The 20,756-nt window shown below is 41.7% G+C and overlaps 1 protein-coding gene across 1 annotated transcript in view; it reads left to right on the top strand.

Moving 5' to 3' along the window:
* Positions 1 to 20,756, top strand: part of PCCA (propionyl-CoA carboxylase subunit alpha) — an 863,696-nt gene that overhangs the window by 346,161 nt on the left and 496,779 nt on the right. Inside the window, exons 11-12 of the mRNA XM_053707812.1 lie at positions 2,988 to 3,098; positions 4,046 to 4,148. Coding sequence (XP_053563787.1) covers positions 2,988 to 3,098; positions 4,046 to 4,148 — 214 coding nt within the window. The remainder of the gene's footprint in view (positions 1 to 2,987; positions 3,099 to 4,045; positions 4,149 to 20,756) is intronic.

Genomic DNA, 20,756 nt, shown 5'->3' with positions numbered 1-20,756 from the left:
GAGTTCTCTAAAGGGACAGATTTCTGCTTTATCTGTCTTACTACACAAACGACTGGCAGCTGTGCCAGATGTTCAAGCATTTGTTTAGGCTCTGGTTAGGATCAAGCCTGTTTACAGACCTTTGACTCCTCCCTGGAGTTTAAATCTAGTTCTTTCAGTTCTTCAAGGGGTTCCGTTTGAACCTCTACATTCCATAGATATTAGTTGTTATCTTGGAAAGTTTTGTTTTTGGTTGCTATTTCTTCTGCTAGAAGAGTTTCAGAGTTATCTGCTCTGCAGTGTTCTCCGCCCTATCTGGTGTTCCATGCAGATAAGGTGGTTTTGCGTACTAAGCCTGGTTTTCTTCCAAAGGTTGTTTCTAACAAAAATATTAACCAGGAGATAGTTGTACCTTCTTTGTGTCCGAATCCAGTTTCAAAGAAGGAACGTTTGTTACACAATTTGGACGTAGTCCGTGCTCTAAAATTCTATTTAGAAGCTACAAAAGATTTCAGACAAACATCTTCTCTGTTTGTCGTCTATTCTGGTAAAAGGAGAGGTCAAAAGGCGACTTCTACCTCTCTTTCCTTTTGGCTTAAAAGCATCATCCGATTGGCTTACGAGACTGCCGGACGACAGCCTCCTGAAAGGATCACAGCTCACTCTACTAGGGCTGTGGCTTCCACATGGGCCTTCAAGAACGAGGCTTCTGTTGATCAGATATGTAAGGCAGCGACTTGGTCTTCACTGCACACTTTTGCCAAATTTTACAAATTTGATACTTTTGCTTCTTCGGAGGCTATTTTTGGGAGAAAGGTTTTGCAAGCCGTGGTGCCTTCCGTTTAGGTAACCTGATTTGCTCCCTCCCTTCATCCGTGTCCTAAAGCTTTGGTATTGGTTCCCACAAGTAAGGATGACGCCATGGACCGGACACACCAATGTTGGAGAAAACAGAATTTATGCTTACCTGATAAATTACTTTCTCCAACGGTGTGTCCGGTCCACGGCCCGCCCTGGTTTTTTAATCAGGTCTGATGAATTATTTTCTCTAACTACAGTCACCACGGTACCATATGGTTTCTCCTATTTTTTCCTCCTGTCCGTCGGTCGAATGACTGGGGTGGGCGGAGCCTATGAGGGACTATGTGGCCAGCTTTGCTGGGACTCTTTGCCATTTCCTGTTGGGGAAGAGATATTCCCACAAGTAAGGATGACGCCGTGGACCGGACACACCGTTGGAGAAAGTAATTTATCAGGTAAGCATAAATTCTGTTTTTTCTTCTGTTTACTCATTTTGCACTTTAATTGATAAAAATACGCTATTAACATTTGTATTTTTGAAAGCATTCTTAAATTTAAAAAACATGTTTGAGCATTTTTTAATTTATTTATTTAATTTATTTTATTTTGATGTTTAGTTAGTTTTATGTCTGTATAAACAGACCATGCTTTGTTTCAAATTATGAAAACTATTTAGTTTTATTTTGTGGAGTCTAGCACTTATATAACTCTTCATTGACCATTTTAATTTGTATTGCATCCATTCTCATAAAACTGCTCCTTGATATTAATTTTATATCAACTATTGTTGTTTTGGTATGCATTTGCATTTGAAAATACCAAACCTCTTTCTTTTTCCCTACCTTGCTAGCGAATATTGCCAAAGCGGTGATTTGGATGTGTTTCTGGGTAGCAGGTACTGACTGCAAAACTTACATTTGTGGCTTGCTTTACAAGGCTAACATACTATTTGTACAGCGACTACTCTCCATGAGTTCCAAGAACTCAGGTGGGACTGCTATGTTTCGTTAACAATATTATAGAGACCAAACCTTACAATTCAATTTTTAATCTTTTCAAGAAAACGTTTGGTCTCATTTTTTCAGAGGTTTTGCATCTATAGATAATTTTCACAACTGATATTGGAAAACTCAGAGGAAGCGATAGTCAGAGAGGTAAAGGGAAATCTGCAGCTTTCACTCCAGCTAGTCACCATATTGTATCTAACACAGAACATCATAGTCAGATCTTGTTGTTGTTTTGTGTCATTGTAATTAAAAGTCATATTTAGTATAATTTAAGTATTCTTCATTAAATGTTCATGTCATAATGTTTCCCGTACCCAAACCTCTGTACAGTGGGCAGTTCTTCACAGTCATTTTAGCCAAATGTTAAAACCACCTCAGTAGTGTAGTATAGGATTCTACTTACAACATTTCTTTGTTCAAGAAAGGAGGTTTATGGCTGCCTGATGCAATCACATGGGGATTCTTTTTAAGCTCTCACAGTTACATGATTTATTAATTAAATGTGTCTATCCCATTGCTCCAAAGTTCATGTGGCTACACTGTTAGTCAACACGGGATAAGTCTCTGTCAATTCTTTTTGTGGCACATACTTTAGACCAGACATAAACCTTTGGTCTTTTCATTGAATTTACCTATGGCTCTTGAGATCTGGATTGTGTTTTTTTGTTTGTTTTGTTTTTTAAAATCTTTGTTCATCTGCAGGAAACATCACTCTGGAATCTCACACTTCTTTACCTGTTATCTAGGGGAGCAGTTTTGGATAAAATAGTTCTTCAGCTAGTACATGCATTCTTACCTAATGTGCTATCGGAGTGTCATGCCTCCCAACACATTTGTCTTATCTAATAATGAAGACACAGTCTGCACAGGACTCAGTTCATTCTAGAGTATCAATGTCTGGTTTTTGGGCAACTGAATTATTCATATCTTTTTGAGGACATTTATGAATCACTGTATGTTGGTTCTGTATCAGCTTTATTTGTCCTGATCATTTTGTATTTTAAATTAGTTTCAAATGAACTTTTTTACATATCCTGTGTGATTTGTTAGTTTCTGCATTCTTCTTGTTGTTCCCATCCTTGAATTTTACTACATTTGCTTTCTTCATTGGTAATGTCTATTTAGAGCTTTATACTAAGTACATTTAATATTGATTGAATATTATGTTTTATGATACATTTTTCTGCTTATGTGTTTCAGGTGTAACGCACAATATTCCTCTTTTGCGGGAAGTTATCACTCACCCTCTTTTTATCAAGGGAGATATAACTACAAAATTCCTTCCTGAAGTATATCCTGATGGTTTTAAAGGTTTGTGTGTTTTTGTCACATTTGATTTAAATCATACTCTGTATATTTATGTACAGGGGGGCTCATAAATAGTTTTTAATTCAAAGTAAGTCTGGTTTTAGACATTCTGCAAAATACACAACATTATTTGCATAGCCTTTTTTTGGATTGGGGGGGCTAGATCTAGAGTTTCAAAATGAGTTTATTAGAAGTGATATGTAATGTGGATAGAGAGTTTTGAATTTTCATGAGGTGTTCTAATATTAATTTCAAGGGTCAAGTCATGATCCAGAGGTTATCATTTTTTGCATTCCATGTTTGACCTACTGCCATCACAACAGTTTAACCCAAATCTGGTCATGGTTTATATACTGTAAATGATAAAAATCAGACGCCAAATGATTTAACAGAAGCAGTTTTTCTTTTTCATTCTAGTATTCAGTTACAAAACCTCTCACTACCTGGACTTAGAACTTACAAAGGATTTCAGTATTTTGTTCCTATTCCATCATGTTGAAGTTTTTTATTTCTGCTAAATCTATATAAACATCAATTTTTTTAGCTTACATCAATTACTAAATTGTATTCATTATTTCCAGTGCTGCTTTTATAGCAAAAATGGTTTATTGAATATAAATACAAAATAGTTGGCAGATGTGTAATGGATCTGGAAGCAAAAGTAATTAAACTTAAGATCCAAACTTGTATTCTTTACTTGTCTTGTATTAGTTTTCATTATTCTCCAAGAGAAAAATATTTTAAAATATGTTCACTTTAAAACAATTGCCTCTGGAGTATTTAACTACCCTCTATCAACAGAATACAAATAAATGAATTTGAGTATTAACCATGTTTTCATATTATTTCAGCCAAATCTTATCCCTGTAAACGGGAAAATGTTTTTCTTCAATCACAGTCAATGTGGTGGAATTTCATTTAGTAAATATACGTGTTTTACTTTTATATAGGTCACATTTTGTCATCTGTAGAAAAGAATGAACTTCTTGCCACAGCAGCATCATTATATGTAGCTTCAACTCTGAGATCCCAGAGATTTTTAAATAATGAAAGGTATGCTGTTTTACTTTCTTTATAAGTGTATTACATATTTGTGTCATGTATACAGACAAACATGAAGTTTGCAACTAAGTATTTTAAAGTTTACCTATGCAATTTAATACTACTTAAAATGTCTGAAACTGTATCTGGAACCATTTGGATCATGTCCAGGATTTTCATGATGGAAGGGCAAAAGCTGGGAAATGCAACAGTAGAGCGTGATTTTGCATTCTGGACCTTGATTTATGGCTTCCCTCATTTTTCCATCAATAATGCAGTACATAAATAGAGAAAATTCAGTTTCTTGACAATTCAAAACTATGCGATGCAGGTATAAGGATTTCCTTTTTAGCACCAGTATATATTTTATGTATACTGAGTTACAAAAAAATATTGTTCCTTAAATCCACAGTTTTTCTTCTATGTTGTTTTTTGTTAAATAAAAAGCACCTTTTTACTTGTTGTATATTGCCAAAGGTATGTGGAAACCCCTACTAATTATTGAGTTCAGGTGTTTCTGCCACACCCATTGCTAAAAGGTGCTTAAAATTTATCACATGATATATCTCCATAGTCAAACATTGACATTACAAAGGGTCATATTGAAGAGCTCAGTGACTTTAAATGTGGCACTGTCATAGGATGCTACCTTTCCTACAAACTGTGGCTGTTGCATTACTCACTACAGAATTCCAAATTGCCTTTGGAAGCAACATCAGCACAAGAACTGTGTATCAAGTGCCCATGGCCAAGCAACTGCACACAAGCCTCATGTCAACATACACAATTCCAATTCTGGAGTTATGTAAAGCACACTGCCACTGGACTCTGTTGATGAACCATGCATCGCTATCTTACAGTCTGATGGAAGAATATGTGGGGGATGCCTGGAGAATGCTCTCTACTTAAATGCATAGTGCCTACTGTAAAGATTGTTGGAGGAGGGATAATGATCTTGAAAAGGATCATCTTATGCTGCAGGATACAAAAACTTTTTACATAATTGGGTGCTTCCAACTTTGTGGCAACATTGTTGAGAATGCTTTTTCCAGTTCCAGCATGACTGTGCCCCTGTGCACAAAGCAAGGTCTTTAGTTTGATGAGTTTGGTGTGAATGAACTTTAATTGCCTGCATAGATCACTGATCTCAAAACCCATAGGACGTAAATGCTCTTTTGACTGCATGGCCACAAATTCCCACAGCCATACATACATAGACGGCTGTCGTAGCTTCAAGGGGGGCATCTCCATATTAATGCTCATGGTTTTGTCATGGGATGTCCAACAATATAGGTGTGATTGTCAGGTGCCCACACACCTTTTGTCATATAGTGCTCCCCAAAGTAATTTCTATCACATTAAATGGTCATTGTAGTTTAAATGTTAAATGCTTTAATTCATTAGAGCATGTCATTTTTGTGCTACTTACACTGGAACTTTGTGTGTAACCCCCTCAAAAACAGGTTAAACATATGGATAAATTCTTGCTCAGGAGACACAGAATCTGCTGGTCCTGAGCAGGATACAGCCCGTGAACCAACTGGCAGCAGCAGTTGCACAACCCGCCGATCATAAGCTGTAATCAGCAGTGCTTGCAGCTCCCAATCATGATTTTACCAAGTGTTTAACTGCTATATGAAGGCTGAACACATATAGTTCCACACATATAGTAGGGAAAAATGACACAATGTAACAAATTAGTAATTTTTGGTTGCAACATCCCTTTACCTTTAAAAGTTTGATATGCATATTAATGCCTTGTAATTTGTTACATATTGTCAATAAAATAACAGTGGGCCAATAACAACTAATAAAATATTTTAAGATACAGTCCACTACAATTTTCTATTTAATATGCATAGATAAGAAAATGTGTATTTTATCTTCTGTAACTGTATACAATACTTTATTAGTTTACGTTGGGATAATAGACCTTACATGATTTGATTTGATTTAATAAAGATTTTATAAAGCTTATAAAGTTTATTTCTCCAACATAGGTGTGTCCGGTCCACGGCGTCATCCTTACTTGTGGGATATTCTCTTCCCCAACAGGAAATGGCAAAGAGCCCAGCAAAGCTGGTCACATGATCCCTCCTAGGCTCCGCCTACCCCAGTCATTCTCTTTGCCGTTGTACAGGCAACATCTCCACGGAGATGGCTTAGAGTTTTTTAGTGTTTAACTGTAGTTTTTATTATTCAATCAAGAGTTTGTTATTTTGAAATAGTGCTGGTATGTACTATTTACTCAGAAACAGAAAAGAGATGAAGATTTCTGTTTGTATGAGGAAAATGATTTTAGCAACCGTCACTAAAATCCATGGCTGTTCCACACAGGACTGTTGAGAGCAATTAACTTCAGTTGGGGGAACAGTGAGCAGTCTCTTGCTGCTTGAGGTATGACACATTCTAACAAGACGATGTAATGCTGGAAGCTGTCATTTTCCCTATGGGATCCGGTAAGCCATGTTTATTAAGATCGTAAATAAGGGCTTCACAAGGGCTTATTAAGACTGTAGACCTTTTCTGGGCTAAATCGATTCATTATTAACACATATTTAGCCTTGAGGAATCATTTATTCTGGGTATTTTGATATAATAATATCGGCAGGCACTGTTTTAGACACCTTATTCTTTAGGGGCTTTCCCAAATCATAGGCAGAGCCTCATTTTCGCGCCGGTGTTGCGCACTTGTTTTTGAGAGGCATGACATGCAGTCGCATGTGAGAGGAGCTCTGATACTTAGAAAAGACTTTCTGAAGGCGTCATTTGGTATCGTATTCCCCTTTGGGCTTGGTTGGGTCTCAGCAAAGCAGATACCAGGGACTGTAAAGGGGTTAAAGTAAAAAACGGCTCCGGTTCCGTTATTTTAAGGGTTAAAGCTTCCAAATTTGGTGTGCAATACTTTTAAGGCTTTAAGACACTGTGGTGAAAATTTGGTGAATTTTGAACAATTCCTTCATGTTTTTTCGCAATTGCAGTAATAAAGTGTGTTCAGTTTAAAATTTAAAGTGACAGTAACGGTTTTATTTTAAAACGTTTTTTGTACTTTGTTATCAAGTTTATGCCTGTTTAACATGTCTGAACTACCAGATAGACTGTGTTCTGAATGTGGGGAAGCCAGAATTCCCATTCATTTAAATAAATGTGATTTATGTGACAATGACAATGATGCCCAAGATGATTCCTCAAGTGAGGGGAGTAAGCATGGTACTGCATCATTCCCTCCTTCGTCTACACGAGTCTTGCCCACTCAGGAGGCCCCTAGTACATCTAGCGCGCCAATACTCCTTACTATGCAACAATTAACGGCTGTAATGGATAATTCTGTCAAAAACATTTTAGCCAAAATGAACACTTATCAGCGTAAGCGCGACTGCTCTGTTTTAGATACTGAAGAGCATGACGACGCTGATAATAATGGTTCTGAAGGGCCCCTAACCCAGTCTGATGGGGCCAGGGAGGTTTTGTCTGAGGGAGAAATTACTGATTCAGGGAACATTTCTCAACAAGCTGAACCTGATGTGATTACGTTTAAATTTAAGTTGGAACATCTCCGCATTCTGCTTAAGGAGGTATTATCCACTCTGGATGATTGTGACAAGTTGGTCATCCCAGAGAAACTATGTAAAATGGACAAGTTCCTAGAGGTCCCGGGGCTCCCAGAAGCTTTTCCTATACCCAAGCGGGTGGCGGACATTGTTAATAAAGAATGGGAAAGGCCCGGTATTCCTTTCGTCCCTCCCCCCATATTTAAAAAATTGTTTCCTATGGTCGACCCCAGAAAGGACTTATGGCAGACAGTCCCCAAGGTCGAGGGAGCGGTTTCCACTTTAAACAAACGCACCACTATACCCATAGAGGATAGTTGTGCTTTCAAAAATCCTATGGATAAAAAATTAGAAGGTTTACTTAAAAAGATGTTTGTTCAGCAGGGTTACCTTCTACAACCAATTTCATGCATTGTCCCTGTAGCTACAGCCGCATGTTTCTGGTTCGATGAGCTGATAAAGGCGGTCGATAGTGATTCTCCTCCTTATGAGGAGATTATGGACAGAATCAATGCTCTCAAATTGGCTAATTCTTTCACCCTAGACGCCACTTTGCAATTGGCTAGGTTAGCGGCTAAGAATTCTGGGTTTGCTATTGTGGCGCGCAGAGCGCTTTGGTTGAAATCTTGGTCAGCTGATGCGTCTTCCAAGAACAAGCTACTTAACATTCCTTTCAAGGGGAAAACGCTGTTTGGCCCTGACTTGAAAGAGATTATCTCTGATATCACTGGGGGTAAGGGCCACGCCCTTCCTCAGGATCGGCCTTTCAAGGCAAAAAATAAACCTAATTTTCGTCCCTTTCGTAGAAGTGGACCAGCCCAAAGTGCTACGTCCTCTAAGCAAGAGGGTAATACTTCTCAAGCCAAGCCAGCTTGGAGACCAATGCAAGGCTGGAACAAGGGAAAGCAGGCCAAGAAACCTGCCACTGCTACCAAGACAGCATGAAATGTTGGCCCCCGATCCGGGACCGGATCTGGTGGGGGGCAGACTCTCTCTCTTCGCTCAGGCTTGGGCAAGAGATGTTCTGGATCCTTGGGCGCTAGAAATAGTCTCCCAAGGTTATCTTCTGGAATTCAAGGGGCTTCCCCCAAGGGGGAGGTTCCACAGGTCTCAGTTGTCTTCAGACCACATAAAAAGACAGGCATTCTTACATTGTGTAGAAGACCTGTTAAAAATGGGAGTGATTCATCCTGTTCCATTAAGAGAACAAGGGATGGGGTTCTACTCCAATCTGTTCATAGTTCCCAAAAAAGAGGGAACGTTCAGACCAATCTTAGATCTCAAGATCTTAAACAAGTTTCTCAAGGTTCCATCGTTCAAGATGGAAACCATTCGAACTATTCTTCCTTCCATCCAGGAAGGTCAATTCATGACCACAGTGGATTTAAAGGATGCGTATCTACATATTCCTATCCACAAGGAACATCATCGGTTCCTAAGGTTCGCATTCCTGGACAAGCATTACCAGTTCGTGGCGCTTCCTTTCGGATTAGCCACTGCTCCAAGGATTTTCACAAAGGTACTAGGGTCCCTTCTAGCTGTGCTAAGACCAAGGGGCATTGCTGTAGTACCTTACTTGGACGACATTCTGATTCAAGCGTCGTCCCTTCCTCAAGCAAAGGCTCACACGGACATTGTCCTGGCCTTTCTCAGATCTCACGGATGGAAAGTGAACGTGGAAAAGAGTTCTCTATCTCCGTCAACAAGGGTTCCCTTCTTGGGAACAATAATAGACTCCTTAGAAATGAGGATTTTTCTGACAGAGGCCAGAAAAACAAAACTTCTAGACTCTTGTCGGATACTTCATTCCGTTCCTCTTCCTTCCATAGCGCAGTGCATGGAAGTGATCGGTTTGATGGTAGCGGCAATGGACATAGTTCCTTTTGCGCGCATTCATCTAAGACCATTACAACTGTGCATGCTCAGTCAGTGGAATGGGGACTATACAGACTTGTCTCCGAAGATACAAGTAAATCAGAGGACCAGAGACTCACTCCGTTGGTGGCTGTCCCTGGACAACCTGTCACAAGGGATGACATTCCGCAGACCGGAGTGGGTCATCGTCACGACCGACGCCAGTCTGATGGGCTGGGGCGCGGTCTGGGGATCCCTGAAAGCTCAGGGTCTTTGGTCTCGGGAAGAATCACTTCTACCGATAAATATTCTGGAACTGAGAGCGATATTCAATGCTCTCAAGGCTTGGCCTCAGCTAGCGAGGGCCAAGTTCATACGGTTTCAATCAGACAACATGACAACTGTTGCGTACATCAACCATCAGGGGGGAACAAGGAGTTCCCTAGCGATGGAAGAAGTGACCAAAATCATTCTATGGGCGGAGTCTCACTCCTGCCACCTGTCTGCTATCCACATCCCAGGAGTGGAAAATTGGGAAGCGGATTTTCTGAGTCGTCAGACATTGCATCCGGGGGAGTGGGAACTCCATCCGGAAATCTTTGCCCAAGTCACTCAGCTGTGGGGCATTCCAGACATGGATCTGATGGCCTCTCGTCAGAACTTCAAAGTTCCTTGCTACGGGTCCAGATCCAGGGATCCCAAGGCGGCTCTAGTGGATGCACTAGTAGCACCTTGGACCTTCAAACTAGCTTATGTGTTCCCGCCGTTTCCTCTCATCCCCAGGCTGGTAGCCAGGATCAATCAGGAGAGGGCGTCGGTGATCTTGATAGCTCCTGCGTGGCCACGCAGGACTTGGTATGCAGATCTGGTGAATATGTCATCGGCTCCACCTTGGAAGCTACCTTTGAGACGAGACCTTCTTGTTCAGGGTCCGTTCGAACATCCGAATCTGGTTTCACTCCAGCTGACTGCTTGGAGATTGAACGCTTGATCTTATCGAAGCGAGGGTTCTCAGATTCTGTTATCGATACTCTTGTTCAGGCCAGAAAGCCTGTAACTAGAAAGATTTACCACAAAATTTGGAAAAAATATATCTGTTGGTGTGAGTCTAAAGGATTCCCTTGGGACAAGGTTAAGATTCCTAAGATTCTATCCTTCCTTCAAGAAGGATTGGAAAAAGGATTATCTGCTAGTTCCCTGAAGGGACAGATTTCTGCCTTGTCTGTGTTACTTCACAAAAAGCTGGCAGCTGTGCCAGATGTTCAAGCCTTTGTTCAGGCTCTGGTTAGAATTAAGCCTGTTTACAAACCTTTGACTCCTCCTTGGAGTCTCAACTTAGTTCTTTCAGTTCTTCAGGGGGTTCCGTTTGAACCCTTACATTCCGTTGATATTAAGTTATTATCTTGGAAAGTTTTGTTTTTAGTTGCAATTTCTTCTGCTAGAAGAGTTTCAGAATTATCTGCTCTGCAGTGTTCTCCTCCTTATCTGGTGTTCCATGCAGATAAGGTGGTTTTACGTACTAAACCTGGTTTTCTTCCAAAAGTTGTTTCTAACAAAAACATTAACCAGGAGATTATCGTACCTTCTCTGTGTCCGAAACCAGTTTCAAAGAAGGAACGTTTGTTGCACAATTTGGATGTTGTTCGCGCTCTAAAATTCTATTTAGATGCTACAAAGGATTTTAGACAAACATCTTCCTTGTTTGTTGTTTATTCCGGTAAAAGGAGAGGTCAAAAAGCAACTTCTACCTCTCTCTCTTTTTGGATTAAAAGCATCATCAGATTGGCTTACGAGACTGCCGGACGGCAGCCTCCCGAAAGAATCACGGCTCATTCCACTAGGGCTGTGGCTTCCACATGGGCCTTCAAGAACGAGGCTTCTGTTGATCAGATATGTAGGGCAGCGACTTGGTCTTCACTGCACACTTTTACCAAATTTTACAAGTTTGATACTTTTGCTTCTTCTGAGGCTATTTTTGGGAGAAAGGTTTTGCAAGCCGTGGTGCCTTCCATTTAGGTGACCTGATTTGCTCCCTCCCTTCATCCGTGTCCTAAAGCTTTGGTATTGGTTCCCACAAGTAAGGATGACGCCGTGGACCGGACACACCTATGTTGGAGAAAACAGAATTTATGTTTACCTGATAAATTACTTTCTCCAACGGTGTGTCCGGTCCACGGCCCGCCCTGGTTTTTTTAATCAGGTCTGATAATTTATTTTCTTTAACTACAGTCTCCACGGTACCATATGGTTTCTCCTATGCAAATATTCCTCCTTAACGTCGGTCGAATGACTGGGGTAGGCGGAGCCTAGGAGGGATCATGTGACCAGCTTTGCTGGGCTCTTTGCCATTTCCTGTTGGGGAAGAGAATATCCCACAAGTAAGGATGACGCCGTGGACCGGACACACCGTTGGAGAAAGTAATTTATCAGGTAAACATAAATTCTGTTATTATACTACTAACAGTATATTATTAATGGAGTTTAACATTATCTTAGAGGCATATGAAAAAAATCATGTAAAGCAAAATACACTTCATCTAAAATGTTAATTGTAAGAGATACAGCTAAAATAATGATTGAATCTGTTTAACCAATGTTAAAGGGACAGTAACGTCAAAATTAAATTTTCATAATTCAGACAGAGCCTGCAATTCTAAACTTTCAAATTTAGTTCCATTATCTAGTTTGCTTTTGTTTTCTTGTTATCCTTTGTTGAAAATCATTCCTAGGTAGGCTCAAGACTAGCAATACACTACTGAGAGCTAGCTGCTGATTAGTAGCTGCACATATATGCCTCTTCATGTGTTCAACTAGCTCCCAGTAGTACAGTGCTGCTCCTTCAACAAAGGACACCAAGATAATAAAGCAAATTAGACAACAAGTAAATTGTAAATTTGTTTAACTTTGAATGTTCTATCGGAATCAGTTTTATGTACCTTTTAACAACTGCTTGTTGCAAGGTTCTATTTTTTGCTTCTATTTCCGGTTTGCAGAGAAAATAATAAATTTTACTGCCCTTAAAATATATCTTATTTTTCCACTGTTTTTCCACAAATTGTGAAACACTTCCTCTATCACACGTGTTACGGAAAAAAAGCTTTAAAAACTTAATAGGTAGAATGACTTAATTGTTTACATTTTGCTTAGCATATTTGGTATTTTGTGAATTGTATTGTAACAGGAAGAAATATGTAACTGTTTTTAGGGGCTTATTCAAAATTAAGTGAACACATGCACACTCCTGTGCTCACCTTCCTGCTTTTCAGTAAAGGATATCAAGAAAACAAAGAAAATTTGATAATAAAAGTTGTTTAAAGGGACAGTCAACACCAGAATTGTTGTTGTTTAAAAAGATAGAAAATCCCTTTTTCTTTCCTAAGACATGGAGGGTCCACGACGTCATTCCAATTACTAGTGGGAATATCACTCTTGACTAGCAGGAGGAGGCAAAGAGCACCACGGCAAAGCTGTTAAGTGTCACTCCCCTACCCATATTCCCCAGTCATTCTATTTGCCTTTGTCAATGGAGGAGGTGAAGTTTTGGTGTCTGAAGATATGAATTCCTTTTCCCTGCAAGCAAGGATTTGGTTTTAGCTGAGTCCACGTTAATCTCTTCAGTAGAGTAGTGGTGGCTTTTAAGCAGTTAGGAAGTTGTGAGGTGGTCCTTACTTTGTTTCCTAACATATTGCTGCCCTAGTTATAGAAAGCCAGAGTTGGTTACTCTGTTATTTCTTTTTTCTACAGGTCTCTGTAAGGAATATGTGTGCTTTCACACCTTGTGAGCTGTCTTCCTGCCGGACAGCTAGACTGCAGGTAAGTGCATTTTGTTTTCTAAGTGTTGGAGGCTTGCACTTAACGGACATGAAACTCACATTTTTAATTTCACGATTTTAAAAAAGCACGCCATTTTAAACAACTTTCCAATTTACTTCCATTATCTAAATATGCACAGTCTCTTTATATTTACACTTTTTGAGTCACCAGCTCCTACTGATCATATGCAAGAATAAGTGTATATGCGTTTGTGAATGGCTGATGGCTGTCACATGGTACGTGTATGCATTTGTGAATGGCTGATGGCTGTCACATGGTACAGGGGGAGTGGAAAAATACATAACTCTTAAAATTGTCAGAAAAAAAATCTACTACTCATTTGGAGTTCAGACTAAGTGCTATTGCATTGTCTTATTATCTTGCATTTGTTGATTATGCAAATCTACTGTGTTGACTGGTCCTTTAAGCAAATAGTTAGCTCAGCAGAAAGAAACATGGGACATTGTTAAATCCTTTATGTACAGGATTTCTGGGGCAGTGTGCAGGCATATGATGATGCTGTTCAGGCATTGCCACAGCTTTCTCCTCAGACGTCCCAAGCCTCAATGGTGTCACATACAGTGCCCTGCAGTTTCTCTCAACCTCCTGGAGGAGTTTATTTGCCTGCAGATTTTGCTGTGCAGGTATCTTCTGTGGTACCTGCAGCATTATCTGCTTTTCCTATATTGGGAAAACGCAAGAGGAAACCTAAACATTTTTCAGATAGTAAAGTGTCTGTCCCATCTGCTGCTGCGCAGGTTGCTCTCCCTCATAACACTGAGGAGGAGGTTACCCCTGTAGCTTCTGAGGGTGAAATCTCAGAATCTGACAGTATAAATCCTTTGTCTGATGCTGAAGAAGTTAACTTTAGGTTTAAGCTTGGACATCTTCGTGTACTGTTAAAGGAGGTAATGGCTATTTTGGACGACTCCGACTTGCCTGTCGTGGTCAACCCTAAAAAATCTAGTAAGCTTAACAAATACTATGATGTTCTTTCCTCTGTGGAAGTGTTTCCTGTTCCAGACAGTGTGACAGAGATTATTACACAGGAATGGGAGAAGCAAGGGTGTCAGGGTTTTTTCCCTGCTTTTTTTGCCATGTGCTGCTGGCAGCCATTTTACTCACCTCTCTTGCTGACTCTGGTGCATACTGTGTGATGCTGCTCATTTTCTGCACTTTCTTTTATGGCCAGACTTGTGTACATCATCAGTGTGAGACAGTATGCAGTCTCAGAATTGTGATGTCATCACTTATTATTTAAAGGGCCTCTGTTCAGTATGCTTTGCCCTTGCATTATCTCAGACCTGTTTGTGAGAGCTCCTGTGTATTACTTGGCTGTCTGACGTCCCTCCTGGTTCCTGATCCCTGGCTTGTTCCTGACTCTGCTGTTCTCCTTGTTCCTGATTCTGGCTCGTCTGACTACTCGCTTTAACTCCTAATTCGGCTTGTCTGACTATATGCTTTGGCTCCTGACTCGGCTTGTCTGACTACCAGCTCTGGTTTTGATTCTTGGCTTATTTGTTTTGTGGACTTTTTATTATTTTTTGCTATTAATAAAGGTGTGATTATTTTTGCACTTCTCATCTCAGTCTGATTCCTGGCACCCACATTACGCAAGGGCCATGAATCCTGATGGTGCTAATAATCCACCTTTACCTGCCATAATTTCCAGGATGGATATACAGGATCACCGCTTAGATCAATTTGCACTAGCCCTGCAAACTCTGCTGACTCGCACTGCACATTTGGACTAAAGTGTCCCGCAAGTTATGACTGCTCCTGTTTCTGCTTCTGCACCTAGTCCTACCAGGAGCATGTCTGGTTCTACACCTCTACCTCAGCGATATGGAGGTGATCCTAATCAGTGCAGAGGGTTTTTGAACCAGGTGGGCATTTACTTTAAGATGTTACCTCAGGTGTTTCCCTCTGACAGAGCTAAGGTGGGATTTCTCATCTCGTTATTATCTGACACAGCTCTTGCCTGGGCTATTCCCTTGTGGGAGACTAATAAACCTGTAATTTCAAATTACCCTGAATTTGTGGTCTCGTTTCGAAGGGTATTTGATGTTCCGGCTTGCTCCTCCTCTTGCTGCTAAACGACTCGTGTCCATTCAGCAAGTTTCAAGATCTGTTGCTCAGTATGCCATTAAGTTTCATACGCTTGGTAGCGTAGGTTGGAACAATGAAGCCCTTGTTGTCGCCTTCTTTCATGGGCTCTCTGATGCAATTAAAGTTGAAGTTTCTACCAGAGATTTACCAGAAGATCTCAAGGCATTGGTGTCTTTTTTGATCCTAATTGACATCAGAGAGGCCCCCCTCTATCAAGGAGCGCTTGTTGAAGCCTCCTGTTCCGTTGTCTCCTACGTGTTCGTTCCCACCCATGCCTCTCTTTTTTCCCATGCCTCCTGGTCCCGAGTCACCAGGTACTGCTGAGCCGATGCAGTTGGGATTCACCATCGGAGAGGGCCTTTAGGAGGAGGGAGGGGCTCTACCTCTATTGTGGGTTACAGGGTCACCTTTTGAAGTCTTGTCCTACATGGCCAGGAAACGCTCACACCTAAGGTCCTGTTGGCGGCAGACCTTGGGTGGTTTATCATCGTCCCCGGAACCGCTAAAGGAGAAACCTTTGGTCACGGTTGTCCTTTCCTGGGTGGACTCATCTGTACTCACCTAGGCTCTTGTTGACTCCAGTACGGCGGGCTATTTCATTGACAGTGCTCCATTCCTGTTTTTCCTCGGTACTTTCCGCTTGCTAATGAGGCCATTGATGGCATGCCCCTTAAGCCCGCACTCGTTACTCACGAAACTGCTCTGTTATCCATGGCTGTTCGGGCTCTCCATTTTGAAACCCTCGAGTTCCAGGTGATAAACTCTCCGCATTTTCCGGTTGTTCTGGGTTATCCCTGACTCCAAAAGCAGAATCCCAGTCTTGACTGGCACATGTCCGAAATTTTGTCGTGGTCTCCGCAATGTATTTCCACTTGTCTTTGGAAACCAGTTAAAGTCTTGTGCACTTCTTCGGTATCTCAATTGCCAGAGGAGTAACGAGAGTTCCTAGAAGTATTTGACAAGGTGCGTGCCGGTACGCTACATCCTCACCGGTCTTACGATTGTGCCATAGACCTGCAACCCGGAGCCATTCCTCCTCGGGGCCGGGTTTACCCTCTGTCTGTTGGGGAGAATTGTGCTATGGAGGAGTATGTGCCGATGCTCTGTCGCAGGGGATCATCTGCAAATCCTGCTCTCCTGCAGGGGCTGGCTTCTTCTTTGTGAAGAAAAGGGGTGGCGAGTTAAGACCATGTATCGATTATAGGGGTCTTAATCATCTTACCATTAAGAATGCTTAACTTATTCCGTTCATTATGGAACGTTTTGACCGCCTCAAGGGAGCTACGGTCTTTACTAAACTTTGAGAGGAGCGTACAATCTCGTTAGGATCAAGGAGGGCCACAAATGCAAAACATCATTTAACACCAGGAGCGGGCATTATGAGTATCTTGTAATGCCTTTTGGCCTATATAATGCTCCTGCTGTTTTCCAGGAATTTATTAATAATGTCCTACGAGATATGTTAGAACAGTGTGTTGTCGTGTACTTAGATGACATCCTCATACACTCACCCACACTTGAGGGTCATCATTCTGATGTTACACGGGTTCTTCAGAGACTACGTGAGAACGGTCTGTTATGTAAACTCGAGAAATGTGAGTTCCATCAGACTCAAGCAACCTTCCTAGTTTATGTTATCTCCGTTGCAGGGTTCTCCATGGATCCTGACAAGTTATCTGCAGTTCTGCAGTGGCCTCGCCCAGTTGGTCTTCGGTCTATTCCACGTTTTCTGGGGTTCGCCAATTACTATAGAAAGTTTATTAAAAACTTTTCTTCCTTGGTCAAACCTATCACAGACATGACCTGTAAAGAGAATGATCCACTCCATTGGTCACCTACTGCCATTAAGGCCTTTGATAGTCTTAAGACTGCCTTTGCTGCCGCTCCAGTTCTGGCTCCTCCTAACCCTGTCCTACCTTTCGTTCTTGAGGTCGATGCGTCTGAGACTGGAGTAGGTGCCCTCTTGTCTCAACATCCTACGCCTGACGGTTCCTTGCATCTGTGTGGTTACTTTTCTAAGAAATTGTCTCCAGCGGAGTGCAATTATGAAATTGGCGACAGGGAATTACTGGCCATTATTTTGGCACTCAAGAAATGGAGGCATCTTCTCTCGAGGGTCTCGTGCCAGTGCTCATTCTTATTGACCACAAGAATTTAACTTATCTTTCTGAAGCAAAACGTTTGTCGCCCCGACAGGCCAGATGGGCACTATTTTTGTCTTGGTTTAATTATGTGGTCTCCTACCTGCCTAGTACTAAGAATGTTAGGGCTGATGCCCTCTCTCGACAATTTTCGCCTTTGTCCAAGGAGGAGTCTGCACTTACTCCAGTTATACCTCCTGACCATATTTTTGCTACCATACGTACTAATTTGACTTCTCCCTTGGGGGGAGGAGATCCTGGCTGCACAAACCAATGCACCTCCTGAGAAACCTAATGGTAAGTGTTTTGTTCCTGAGAATCTTTGAACTAAACGTTTGCACACTTACCACTATCCTAAAGCCGCAGGTCACCCAGGCAAGAACCAAATGATTTGGTCTGTCACTTGACAATTCTGGTGGCCAGGTCTTCATTCTGATGTTGCTGCATATGTTGCCTCCTGCTCAGTTTGTGCACAGAATTATGCTCCTCAACGTCTTCCTGTGGGTCTTCTTCAAACTATTGCTAATGGTGAACGTCCTTGGACACATCTTTCCATGGACTTCATTGTCAAGCTCCCTGTTTCCAATGGCAATACTGTTATCCTTATGGTGGTTGACCATTTTTCTAAAATATCACATTGCATTCCCCTGAAGAAGTTGCCTACCGCTCAGGAGCTTGCTTCAATTTTTGCCCGGGAGGTCTTCCGTTTACATGAGTTACCCAAGGAGATAGTGTCGGACCGGGGTAACCAGTTTGTCTCCAGATTTTGGCATTCCTTTTGTGCTCAAATGGGGATCCAGCTTTCCTTCTCCTAGGCATATCATCCTCAATCCAATGGGGCTGCAGAACGGTCTAATCAAGCTCTGGAACAGTTGCTATGTCTCAGATCACCACAATAATTGGTCTGAACTGTTACCTTGGGCAGAGTTTGCTCGTAATAGTGCTATTAATGCTTCCTCCAAGTTATCCTCGTTCATGGCGAATTATGGGTTTCAACCATCCTTGTTGCCCGATTCATTCATGTCTCAGGGTATTCCAGCTTTGGAAGAGCATCTCCGGCAACTCCGTTCCACGTGGGTGCAGATTCAGGATTGCCTTCATGCAGCGCCAAAAGTTCCAGGCCGATCGTAAGCGTCTGCCTGAGCCTTCCTACCAGGTTGGTGAGAGAGTTTGTCTGTCCTCCCGCAACTTGAACCTTTTGTGTGCCTTCCAATAAACTGGCTCCCCATTATGTTGGTCCTTTTCGAATACTCCGACGGGTCAATCCTGTGGCCTACGCTCTTGACCTTCCTCCTGCAATGCGCATCTCCAATGTTTTTCATGTCTCCCTCTTGAAACCATTGGTTTGTAATCGGTTTACCACTGTGTTGCCTTGTCCCCATCCTACCATGAGGAGTATGAGGTCAGCAGCATTATTGACTCTCGTAAGTCCAGGGGCCGCATACAGTATTTGGTTCACTGGAGGGGCTAAGGTCAGGAGGAGCGTTAATGGGTTCCCTCCTCTGATGTTCATGCTCCCACCCTCCTCTGTGCCTTCCATGCCTGTTTCCCTAATAAGCCTTTTGTCCTCCTGCGCGGGAGTGGTCGTTGAGGGGAGGGTACTGTCAGGGTTTTTTCCCTGCTTTGTTTGCTATGTGCTGCTGGCAGCCATTTTACTCACCTCTCTTGCTGACTCTGGTGCATACTGTGTGATGCTGCTCATTTCCTGCACTTCCTTTTATAGCCAGACTGGTGTACATCATCAGTGTGAGACAGGATGCAGTCTCAGAATTGTGATGTCATCACTTATTATTTAAAGGGCCTCTGTTCAGTATGCTTTGCCCTTGCGTTGTCTCAGACCTGTTTGTGAGAGCTCCTGTGTATTACCTGGCTGTCTGACGTCCCTCCTGGTTCCTGATCCCTGGCTTGTTCCTTACTCTGCTGTTCTCCTTGTTCCTGATTCTGGCTCGTCTGACTATTCACTTTGGCTCCTGACTCGGGTTATCTGACTACCAGCTCTGGTTTTGATTCCTGGCTTGTTATTTGTTTTGTGGACTTTTTATTATTTTTTGCTATTAATAAAGGTGTGATTATTTTTGCACTTCTCGTCTCAGTCTGATTCCTGGCACCCTGAGACAGGGTTACATTTCTCCCCCTCTCCAGTCTTTAAAAATATGTTTCCTGTTGCTGACTCCATTAAAGATTAATGGCGCTCGGTACCTAAAGTAGAAGCTGATATTTCTACTTTGGCTAAGAGAACTATGATTTCTATAGAGGATAGCTGTTCATTTAAGGATCCCATGGACAAGAAGGTGGAGGCTTACTTGAAAAAGATGTATGTTCATCACGGTCTTCAATGGCAACTCACAGTTTATATTGCCACTGTAGCAAGTGCAGCATCTTATTGGTGCGATGCCTTGTCTGAATCAATTTTAGTAAGATAGGATTAAGGCTCTCAAACTAGCTAATTCCTTTATTTCTGATGCTAATATGCAAGCTATTAGACTTGGAGCCAAGATGTCTAGTTTCACTGTCCTAGCCCACAGGGCTTTGTGGCTAAAATCTTGGTCAGCTGATGTTACCTCCAAGTCCAAGCTTCTGGCGCTTCCTTACAAGGGTAAAACCTTGTTTGGACCTGGCCTGGCAGAAATAATTTCTTATATTACAGATGGAAAAAGGTCTTTTCTACGACAAGACAAGAAGAACAGACTTAAAAGACGACAAAGTAATTTTCGTTCCTTTCGTAACTTAAAAAAGGTCAAAAGTCTACCTCTTCCAAACAGGAGCAGTCCAAGTCCGCTTGGATACCCAATCAGTCTTGGAACAAGGGGAAGCAATCAAAGAAACCCTCAGCTGAGTCTAAGTCAGCATGAAGGTTCTGCCACGTCCAGAATTGGATCAAGTGGGGGGCAGACTTTCTCTTTTTCGTCAAGGGTGTATACGAGATGTCCCAGATCCTTGGGCTGTTTACATAGTATCTCAGGGTTACAAAATAGAATTCAAATTTTGTCCTCCCAGGGGCAGATTTCACCTCACAAGATTATCTGCAGACCAGGTAAAAAGAGAGGCATTATTGAACTGCGTTCAGGACCTTTTCTCCATGGGAGTGATTATTCCAGTTCCACTAAAGGAACAGGGTCTAGGATTTTATTAAAATCTTTTTCTGGTTCCCA

The sequence above is a fragment of the Bombina bombina genome, chromosome 3 (genome assembly GCF_027579735.1).
Source record: "Bombina bombina isolate aBomBom1 chromosome 3, aBomBom1.pri, whole genome shotgun sequence".
NCBI lineage: Eukaryota > Metazoa > Chordata > Amphibia > Anura > Bombinatoridae > Bombina > Bombina bombina.
The sequence above is the reverse complement of the archived record's forward strand: the minus strand, read 5'-3'. Positions and strand labels throughout refer to the sequence as shown.